General features: G+C 36.7%; 1 protein-coding gene across 1 annotated transcript in view; it reads left to right on the top strand.

Moving 5' to 3' along the window:
- LOC138864018 (uncharacterized) overlaps positions 1–8,385 on the top strand; it is a 9,155-nt gene extending 770 nt beyond the window's left edge. The window contains exons 2-3 of the mRNA XM_070129781.1: positions 5,509–6,372; positions 6,710–8,385. Coding sequence (XP_069985882.1) covers positions 5,514–6,372; positions 6,710–7,329 — 1,479 coding nt within the window. The 5' untranslated portion in view covers positions 5,509–5,513 and the 3' untranslated portion in view covers positions 7,330–8,385. The remainder of the gene's footprint in view (positions 1–5,508; positions 6,373–6,709) is intronic.
- Positions 8,386–12,500: the final 4,115 nt, after the last annotated feature.

Below are 12,500 nucleotides of genomic sequence, written 5' to 3'. Positions count from 1 at the left end.
TTATCATTGTTATTATCATCACTATTATCCTAATCTTCATCATCATCATCCTCATCCTCATCCTCGTTATTCTTTTCACTATTCTTATTATTAAAATCACCATTATATTATTACTACTACTAATGATGATAATTATCGCTATTATCATCATTATGATTCCTATTATTATCATTATCATAACTATTATTATCGTTATTATTATCATTCTATCATTATTGTTGTTGTTAGTTGCATTATTATCATAATCATAATTACTATCATCCTTATTATTACTTTGATTATCATTATTCTTATCGTCAGTAGTAGCAGTAGCAGTATTAATAGCAGTATCATCATTATCTTTATTATTACTACTATTACTATTACTATTTTACCATTACTATTGTTACCATTACCATTGTCAAATATAACATTATCATTATCATTATTATTATTATCATTATCATTATTATCATAATCATTATTATTACTGTTACTATTCATATTCATATCATTATTATTATTATTATTATTATTATTATTATTATTATTATTATTATTATCATTATTATTATTATTATTATTATTATTATTATTATTATTATTATTATTATTATTATCATCATTATTATTATTATTATTATTATTATTATTATTATTATTATTATTATTATTATTATTATTATTATTATTATTATTATTATTATTATTATTATTATTATTATTATCATCATGATTATCGTTATAGTTTTATTATTATTGATATCATTATTATCATTATCATTTTATCATCATCATTATTATCATTATTGTTATCATCATTATCATCACTACTTTATCATTAATATCATCATTGCTATTTTTGTTGTTATTATTATTGTTATTATTATTACCATTGCCATTATTATTATCATTATTATTATTATTATTATTATTATTATTATTATTATTGTTGTTGTTATTATTGTTAGTAGTAGTAGTAGTAGTATCATTATTATTATTTCTTATCATTATCAACATTATTATCACTATCAATACGACTGTTGTTGTTATTGTTTTTACTGATACTACTGCTACTACTACTGCAACAAATAATGATTATGATAATTATTATTGTTATAATGATAATCATCATCATGATGATAATAATGATAATGATAACAATAATGGATATAATAATAATTATGATGATTATGATGATAATAATAATGATAATAATAATAATAATAATAATAATAATAATAATAATAATAATGATAATGATGATAGTGATAATAATTATGATAGTAACCATAATGATAACGATAATAACAACAACGATAATAACAATGATAATAATGTTAATTATAATAATAATAGTGAGAATGTAAATAATGATAATAACATAAAATAATGATAATAATAAGAATTATAAAAAAATAATAGCAATGACAATAATAATAATAATGATGCGAAAAACGATAATGACAATAATGATAGTGTTAATACTACTACTAATAATAATAATAATAATAATAATAACAATAATAATGATATCAATAATGATGATAATAATAATAACAATAGTAGTGACAATCAGAGTGATAATAACGACAATGATAATAATAACTATTATTATTATGGTAATTACTATTATTATTAAAAGAATCATCATTATTGTTGAAGCTATTATTTTTATTACTGTTATCATTGTTATTATTAGTTGTAGTAGTAGTAGTATCCTCATTATTGTTATCATCATTATTTTTATTATCACTATGATCATCACCTATTCAGTATCATTATCACCATTCATATGGTGGTAATAATGATTACCATCATCGTTAACACCAGTTCGTATTGGCATTTTATCAATGATGTGATTATAACCGTTATTATCATTAATGTCATGAAAGTAGTTATCATTTTTTATTATGATTATTAGTATTAAAATTACGCTTACCGGCGTCGTTTTCATTAATGTTGTTCTTGTTCATTCTGTTCTCGATGTCTTCGCTATCAGTGATACTGTTAACACGCAATTATGACTTTTATTGCTGTTATTATTTATTTTTTCGTGACAATAAGAAGATTATCATAATAATTTGTCTACAGTAAGTTCGTATTCCTTACACAGACATATAAGGTTGATGAATCGCAACATGCAAATGAACGGACAAACATAAACAAATCTCCCAGACGCATGAAAGACGATCCAATCCCTTAAAACCAGTCTTCGAATGCCCTTGATCCATACATGACCTCGTTTATACTTTTTTTTTTTTTACCTACCCTCATGCTCATACATTCCATGGCACGAAAGGTGTGTCAGAACCAGATTTTAGAAAGAAAGTATTATGGAGTCAAAGCCCGGTAAGAAAGTGTTAAGTTGCCACTTCAAGGGTATTGGTTAGATAAGCCTATACTCTGGCTATGACAGAATACCGTTAGCACGTTTATTATCATTTTCCTCGCGATCATGAATGCACTCTTGTTATTGCCAAGGTCTATACAAGTATTATATAAGTATATAAATATATTACTTATATAGACCTTGGTTATTGCTGCATTTGTAAATTATCGGTACTTATTTCCAAATTGAATACTTAATTGTAAATTTACCTGATCAATTGATACCGGATTATCTACGATTTAATTTCGCTCTTCAATGAATCTATAATCAGAAAAAAGAGGTTGTGGTAAGGATCCCGTTTCAGTTCGAATCCTCCTCTCAGGACTCCTCGATCCCATTCCTGTATTGCGGTTTCAAAACCTCTTTTTCCTTCCTTTTATACTCGTTTGGTCGGTTCTCATCCAACACAGCTTTCTCCTTATCGCTTCATGTCTATGGCTTTATCTTCGTAGACCGGCGAGCAATTTGGCGGCAGTCAGGCGTAATATACAGCGTGCATGACTTACCCTTATTTCATGGTCTTGACAGCACCTCCTCCTCAGCCGGGAAGGGAAAGCTCAGGCCGGTCGGTGTAAAAAGTGGTCGTTATACCCGGCGGACGAGGAGGACTGAATGTAGGGTATGATCACTCGACGCGCCAGAAAAATTATCGTTAACGGTTTTCCTCCTCTCTTCCTTCTTTCCTTTATTGATTTGTTTATATATTTGTTAGTGTATTATTCTGTTTTATGTATTTATGTATTTTTTTATTCTGTTGTCATTTGCTGTCAGTTTTACCAGCTTTGTTAACAATGTATCTTTACTAGTGAAGATGTACAAATTGGCCATTAGTACGCGGGTCGCAAACACACTTATCAACATGCATGTACATACACACACGTACCCAGTGAAGATTTGTCTGTCTATTCACATATCTATCTGTCTAATCGTATCTGGCTATCTATCCGTTTGTCAATCTTTCTATCCATCCTCGCAAACTGCAACTAAATGTATAGATACGAGAAGCAAAGTGTCATAGGTGGAAAGCAACTCAAACTTGTTCAGTTTTTCATTGCGTTGACCATGCATTTGCAGTCTCGTGACCCACATTCAGGAGCTGGCGTGCCCCCTCCTCCCGCCCCCACCCACAGCCACTCCCCGGGGCCCCCCCAGATGTACCTGGTTCACATACTCAACTTTCCCGACCATTCCCGCTGTGTTTCGATTAGGCCAAACCTCCCTCAGGTGACCACACAGCACAGTTCATAGCATTACGAGGCATTCTCTGCTATCAACACAGCACGTCGCTCTCACCTCCAATATTGGGCATCCTCCTTTCTCAACAGAGAGTATACACTGTCAGCAATATTCAGTTTACTTCATCATTTGCATCATATTTCCCAGATGACGGAGTAAACACGTGTAATGTATATAAACATACATATATATATATATATATATATATATATATATATATATATATATATATGTGTGTGTGTGTGTGTGTGTGTGTGTGTGTGTGTATGTGTGTGTGTGTGTGTGTGTGTGTGTGTGTATGTATGTATGTATGTATGTATCTACACACACACAAATACATACACACACACACACACACACACACACACACACACACACACACACACATATATATATATATATATATATATATATATGTATATATATACATATATATACATATATATATATATTTATGTATATATATATGTAAATACATATATATATATATATAGCATATGTATATGTATATATATATATGTAAATACATATATATATATATATATATATATATATATATGTGTGTGTGTGTGTGTGTGTGTGTGTGTGTGTGTGTGTGTGTATGCATATATGTATGTAAATACATACATATATGTATATATATGTATGTATACATATACTATATGTATATATAAATACATATATATATATATTATATATATATAAATTAATATATATCTATAAATGTGGATAGATAGCGGATACCCATACGTTTAAGTACATATGAAAATATTTACGGGTACATATATGTAAAAATATATAATATGCATTTTTTTGCTTGAACATATGTATACATACATGCATACTTTATATATATGTATATATATATATATATATATATATATATATATATATGCTTTTATATATATATACATATGTATGTATATGTACATATACATACACATACACACACACACACAATTATATGTGTGTGTATGCACATCCTCGAGGTGACGTAAATAATTGCTTCAGGTGTTCCTCCAAGGCGTAAAAGTCGACAATCACTGGTTCACGCCATTCACTAGAGAGAGACAGACAGACAGACAGAGAAAGAGAATGACAAAATAGAAAGAGAGAGAGAAAGAAAGAATGAAGGAGAGAGAGAGAGAGAAAGACAGAAAGAAAGAGAGAGAATGCTGGAGGAGGAATTGCGGGGTTGAGCGTGTGTACAGAGAGAGAGACAGACAGACAGACAGATAAAGAGAATGACAAAATAGAAAGAGAGAGAGAGATAGAATGAAAAAGAGAGGAAGAAAGAATGAAAGAGAGAGAGAGAAAGACAGAAAGAAAGTGAGAGAATGCTGGAGGACAAATTGCGGGGTTGAGCGTGTGTACAGCGAGAGAGAGAGAGAGAGCACGGTGCAGCGAGAAAGGTTAGGGGTTAGCAGGAAAGAGAGAAGGGAGAAGGAGGAACAGAGGAAGGAGAAAAAAGCAGTAGTTTTGCTTCAACTCCGGTTTTGTTCACTTACCTGAGACACAGAGACAGAAAGTGAGACGGAGAGAAGAGAGAGAGAGAGAGAGCAGAGGGAGAGACCGGTTTACATAACCCGGGGGTTTGTCAGGGCCAAGCCGTTTTTTAAGGGGGCGCTGAACGATCTTATTTATCTATTCTTAGAGGATCTAATAGTCTAACTGCAGCCTTCTAAACAGCCTCTTAGCTACACCCCGAAGAGACAGAAAGTGAGTATTGTGACTAATTCCTGGTGCGTTGAGAGGAAGAGAGTGAGGAGTATATTATTCATTCCCTTATCATTCACGTGTTTTGCCGTTTTGTAGTATAGTCCGCACATTATGCCTGAGAAGTGCGGCTTATTCAGTATCACGTTTTCATTATACGTTTTCTCTCTCGTTTTCCAATTCAGGTGTAATGCAGAGGCTGGTCGTGGTGGTGGTCGTGGCACTGGCGGCCTCGGGCGTGAGGTGCCTGCCTCGGAATCCTCCCAATGAGGCCCAGCAGAAGCCCAACAGCACCGTCGCCGCCGCCGCCGCCCAACCCGACCCCCGCAGTGACTCGAAGGCGCTCCTCGAGGTCCAAGGATCGGACTTCGCCGCCCTGCCCGGCTCGCAGGTCTTCATCCAGGACCCTCTGGACACGAACAGCGACGGGCTGGTGCACCCCCTCGAGTACCTGCAGAGCATCTTCCCCTTCATAAGGGTGGTGAGCAAGGACGAGGCGCTCGCCACGGACATCGTCGACGAGTCCACCGCCGGCCTGATCCACTACCTCCAGAAGCTGATCCCGATCATCAACCCCAACAAGGTCCACGCCTCCGAAATGGAGAACCCGAACGAGGAGGAGCCGGTCACCTTCTGGGACCAGCTGCTGATCTACCTCCTGCGGGAGACGAACATCCTCCACGTCGACCGCACGGACACGGACGGCGACGGCGAGGCGGAGAACAACATCAACATGTCCTTCACGACCGTCAAGTTCGACCCGATCGGCAACCTGATCGAGTGGCTGATCAACCTCTTCAGAGACATCACTCAGATGGACTCGCTGGAGAAGTGGTGGACCCGCGTGAAGCACGACATCGAGAACTACTCGCCGTACGAGGCCGAGGTGGTCGAGGAGAAGCCCGAGGGGGAGGCTCACGAGGGAGATCCCGCCGTGGTCGTCCCCGTCCCCGTCGGCTTCCCCGCGGGCGTGATCACCGTGGCCAAGTACGACCCGCTCGTGCTCGGGGTCAACACCGCGCTCTTCGTGCTGTTCAATGCTCTCTTCTGTAAGTGTGGCGGCGCTGGGTTTAGGCGGCAGGTTACTGTGGGAATAACAATATGTTATATATATTTATATGTTTGTGCGTTCGTGTATGCGTGTGTGTGTGTGTGTGTGTATTTGTATGTATGTATATGCATATATATATATATATATATATATATATATATATATATATATATGTTGTGTGTGTGTGTCTGTGTATGTATGTAAGTGTGTGTGTATATATATACACAGAGAGAGAGAGAGAGAGCCAGGGACAAGTAGTCCACATGAAAAGTATCTCAAGTACCTCAATTAGCACGCATTGGCCTCGAGTCTAATGGTCCCCTCTTTGTCCCCAGTGGCCGCCTACGTCCCGAAGTCCGGCATCGAGAATCTGTTCAACGATTATGATTATTATAACGACTATGACGAGGAAGGAGAGGGCGAGGAAGGAGAGGGCGAAGGAGAAGAAGAAGAAGAAGAGGGCGAGGAAGAAGAAGAGGGTGAAGGAGAAGGAGAGGGCGAAGGAGGAGAGGAACAAGAAGAAGGAGGAGAAGGACAAGATGGAGGAGGAGGAGGAGGAGAAGGAGGGGACGAAGGACAAGGAGGCGACGAAGGCCAAGGAGGCGACGAAGGACAAGGAGGCGACTACCCCCAGTACCCCCAATACGGCGACAACCAGTTCGACCAATACGACTTCGACCAGTACGGCGACAACCAGTTCCCGCAGTACGACACCCCGCAATACAGCACCAACTTCGCCGTGTTCGATTATGGGGGAGTTCGAAGGACGTCGCACCACCAGCGCCCTCACTCCCGCCGGCGACAATACCGGAAGCCCGTCTTCAGCCCGGCGTCGACACCGAAGAAGGCCAGCGGCTTCGGGAAGGAGTTCGCCTTCACCAACACCGAAGGGCACGGGGTCAGCGGCGCCCATGGGATGGTCACGCTCGGGTCCTTCTTCGGAAGGAAAAAATAGAGACGGTTTCCGCTGAAAATTAACATTAAAGGGGATTATATATTTGATTTCTTCTTCGAGAATGAGCATTAATGAGGATTGGATATTGTTTTTAATCGAGGAAGAAAAAACACACATGGATTTCACCGAGAATTAGCATTTCGGGATTCCACCGAGAATGGAAATTATAGAGGATTAGATATTAGATGTAAAAGATTAAAATCTGAATCAGTGGATGAAACATTGAAGTTTGGGTTATACAGTTCAAAGGATTAAACTCTAAAATTGCAAATTGAAAGGGATTCAACACTAAATAGAATATATATATATATATATATATATATATATATATATATATATATATATATATATACACACAAGACTGATTACAGCAGACCAACTCCAAGACAGTATTTATACACGGCCTATAAGTGCAAATAATCATCATAGGTTCGGAGAGGCGTCTCCAGGCATTATAGTAGATTTGCTCTGATTTCAAAGTACGTTATTTTGTTTTCTTAGTAGTACTGTGATATGTTCAAGAGAATTAACCCTGTGGCACCGTGGAATAAAAAAAAAATCCATTACATTCCACATAGAGAGAGAAGTTATCACTTTTAAAATTTGGAATTTGTAAAGTCATTAACAATATTCAAATACATTTTGGTTTTCGTAGCATTAAACCGTTTGATATTTTTTGATATTTTACAGAATTTACCGCTAGAATCTTTGCTTCTCAAGAAACATGTAATCATACTATTCACTATTGCATTTACTTCACCAACCATTCACCATTCATGACGAATTCTACGTGCCATTGTGTTTGGACTTCATGGTAGTATGGATAGATTGCCTTTTTTGAGCTTGTCTGGTGCAAAAAAAAGCAGGTGGTTGGAAACGCCTTATATGTGGTAAATACATTTTGTTTACCTTTGTGCCTTTGTGTTGTATACTCTTGATTTCCTCACTCTGTAATAGTGTTCCAGCATTTAAGCATTGCGTACATGTTTGGTTTGTGTACAAAGTCGTTATTTATTTTATGTATTAGTTATTTATTGAATAAAACCGTTTATTAACCCTATTCTAATATACTGAACACGCAGAAGAATACAGCAAAAATAATTGCACATCAAGATAATAAAAACTATGATGACAATGGCAGTGTTACGACTATAACTACCATACTTGGAATATTTATGGTGATTAAGATCAAGCCACTGGTAATAGAGTGACAGAGAGAGAGAAAAAAAAGGCACTGTGTAAAAATATATAAATTCTATATATAGACATACAGGTGTGTAATAATTATACATAATGATTTGCAATAGTAGCACCAATTTCATAAACATTCTCGTCTTCACGTATTAATGTATGTATGCTTGTATGTATGGACACGCTCACACACACAGATGTGCGTATATACAGTATGTGATATATATATATATATATATATATATATATATATATATATATATATATATATATATATATATATATATATATATATATATGTATGTATGTATGTATATATATATATATGTATGTATATATGTATATATATATATATATATATATATATATATATATATATATAATAGAGAAATGCTTACAAAGAATAGAAACATACAATACAAAAAAGAAAAAAAGGTACATAACAAGTGTAAAGACAAAGAAGGATAATTTTAGGCAGGCTAACCATTCAACAGAACTGATGGTTATTCACATGGCGAATAGGGTGGTTGCAGTGGTCATGTTACTGAGTTATGGTTTCATGGTAATGATGTGGAGAGATTCGGCTATGATCAGGTCAAATCTGTTAGGGTGGGAGGTCAAGATTTTGAAAACAGTAGTGTTAATCGGGTGGTTGAGGTGAGAGTGCTCTCTGATGGTTGCGAAAGATGGTTTGCTCAGTGGTAGGCCAGTCCTGATAGACTTGCCTTTATGTTCGTGAATGCGGTGTTGCAGCCATCGTGAGGTTGAACCCACGTACCTAGCCTTACAGCGAGGACAAATAAAGAGGTAGACAACATTTGAACATAATTCAGAGTTGCACTGTTTCTTTCGTTTTATAGGAATTGCTATTATATATATATATATATATATATATATATATATATATATATATATATATATATATATATATGTATGTATGTATGTATGTATGTATGTATGTATGTATGTATATATATATAACACAGAAACTGACTATATTGTTTGACGATTTTGTTTAACGAATTTCTGTTTTAAAACTGACTGCCCATATATGGTAATTATATATATTTGATGTCTTTGTTAACCGTGGTAACTGCCGATTTGTGTGAAAGCTTCTAAGATTATTATTAAGGACTATGAAATAGGTTAGATGGGTACCCATTCGAGATAAAATAATCCTTTGAATACATAGATTCGGCGTGGAAATTGGCCCACGTGGAACACATGTTGTAAGCTCAGTTAATTAGTGTTTTCAGGTTATTAAGCTTGTAAATGTGAGTTGTGTAGCTCAGAAAATAAAGTCCGAGGCTAATGAATGGTGGTTTCCTATAGCTGTTGATAGAAAAACAGCCATTATGAAACGTAATGGCAGTCTAAGAATGATAGTTGTTTTGTTTTTGTTTTGTCCAGCTTCACAAGTAAATCTAATATTGGGGTGTTATGAATTAAGATATGGAAGGAAATGATTGACATGAGAAAAGCAGGAAAGTGTCGTCCATATATCGACGGCAAAACTGAGTTCGAAGGGCAGTTGTTGAGTCAAGCTTGTTCATGTTAAGGTATTAGCATAACAAGGACCAAGTGGTGATCCCATTGCGACGCCTTCACCTTAAGAGTAACGGGTGCCATTAATTAATTTTTTTTTAATGAATGATGAGCAGCGATATACAAAGTTTTCCCTAGGTTGTTTTGTTCAGACCGAACGAGTTTAAATTCAAAGAGGTAGTTTTGTCTACTATTATTTCTGTTGTTTCTCTTGGTGGGACATTTGTAAATGATGATTATCTGTCAAAACTGGCCATAGTAACAAGGCGTCAGGGTTTGAATGAGCAAATTTCTTTGACAAAAGCAAAAGAGTTGTCTATAGTATACTGATAAGTCGTTAGCGGGGAGAATTTCGCAATGTAATTGAAAGTACCAACTGCAGAAATGATGGGCTGAGAGGGATGTCCAAGTTTATCTATTTCAAGCAGGCCATATAGGAAACCAGGTTTTGAGCCAGAAGTGGTGAGAAAGTTGTAAGTGGCTTCCCCATTAGATGTTTTTATAGGGCGTAACTACCTATTCGATTTGTCTTCTAGCTTTAAATGATAACTAGCAGTGTCACAACTAATTCGTTTAGATTTAGCTATCATCCAGTATGGGCTTTATCAAACTATCATCCAGTTTGTTTTGGTAATCATCTTTGTGAAGGGTAACGATTCCACGACCTTTATCTGGTCTGGTAATGATAATATCGTCATCCTTTAAAGATTTCAGTGAAGTAAAGAACGAATGATGATCATGGTTGTTCTTAATATGATGTTTGAATTTCTTGAATTTGTTAGCCACAACAGAGATGGTGCTTGTCATATGGTTCCACCTTTCTTTATAAATATTAGTTTCGGATGGCGTGACACAGTTTTTTCAATACAAGGTAAAAATGTGTGGTTAATGGTAATAGGTCGCATACAATAATCCAGAAAAGATGAAGACGACTTTGATTTTGCTAACCTTTTTATCCAGATCATTGCCTAATTTTAGCAGCGTTCTGTTGTGAGTAGATTAATTACTTAATTTGTTAACATTTTTATCAATGAAGTGTTTCACATCAAAGAAGGATACAGTGCGTGTAATGAGAGATATGTCATCCTCCAGTTTTTTTTTTTTTTTTTTTTTTTTTTAAGACGAATCTTTTTCTTTAGTGTCTTTATTTCCCAATCTAAAAGAGCGGCTGCTGAGATTAGTGTGTCATCCTGTGGTCGCTTAGGCCTAACTATATATATATATATATATATATATATATATATATATATATATATATATATATATATATATATATATATATATATAATGTGTGTGTGTGTGTGTGTATGTATATATGTGTATACATATATATATATATATATATATATATATATATATATATATATATATATGTATGTATGTATATATATATATATGGTAATTTTCTATATTACGTCCGCATGACCGATATCGACGATTTTGGTATCGTTGGATTCCTCTCACTCTATACAATGCAAATAGATAGGTTTTATTGCGCGCTAACCCCCCCCCCCCCCCCCTAGCGACAAACTTGGTCCCGATTGCGGGGGCGACGATGTCGGAGCGCCGGACGTAATATAGAAAATTACCCTAATAATTTAACCTCACAGTGAAAATAATCATAGTTATTCACATGACTTTCCATTGCAGGGGGCTGTGCCCCCTGCGACCCCCCCTGGGGGGGGGGGCTGCCGCCCCCCAACCCCCGCCGAGGAAACAAAACCTCCACCACGTATTCACGGCAGGATAGAGCGCACACGAACTAGATGCGGAGCCGATAACCTACAATAACCTAGGATTTTTAAGGTACTAACCTGATTTATTAATGCCGCTAATTACTAGGGAGGGTGCTCCTTTGCCGCAAAATGTGAAGGAGGCAGGGTGCGTCCGGCAGGAGGTCCTAGGCCGGAGGATACAGCGACGCTGCAGCACACAGGAAGTGATGCAACCTCACATTCAGGTGCTGGCTGCCCGCACCTGCCGCAATCTTTCTCACGACGAAGGAGGCCGTGGCGGAAGCACATATCTAGCATTTTTTCTTGGCTAATGGCAATCTCGCGCAGAAAATCCGTCTCGGAGTACGAGCACCCTCCACACTCGGCCATCGCGGCGACTATGACTGACTTCTGAACGCGACGGTTATTTCGGTTAGGAATACGAATGTCGTTATTCCAGAGGAAGGGAAACTCGACTTTGAGGCCATCGGTGTAACATCGAAAAAGGCGCAAAACCCGCTGACGAGGGCGGGCCACCGTGTTTATCCTGATCATACTACAATCGTCTCTATATACAATGCTGACTGTAATAAGGTTAATATGCTGATTCAGTGAGAATCTTACGAGGTAATACGCCCCCTGCTACGCTCTAGCCTGCCGTGAATACGTGGTGGAGGTTTTGTTTCCTCGGCGGGGGTTGGGGGGCGGCAGCCCCCCCCA

Source organism: Penaeus vannamei, chromosome 2 (genome assembly GCF_042767895.1).
Source record: "Penaeus vannamei isolate JL-2024 chromosome 2, ASM4276789v1, whole genome shotgun sequence".
Classification (NCBI taxonomy): Eukaryota; Metazoa; Arthropoda; class Malacostraca; order Decapoda; family Penaeidae; genus Penaeus; species Penaeus vannamei.
This window is presented reverse-complemented; position numbering and strand designations above follow the sequence as displayed.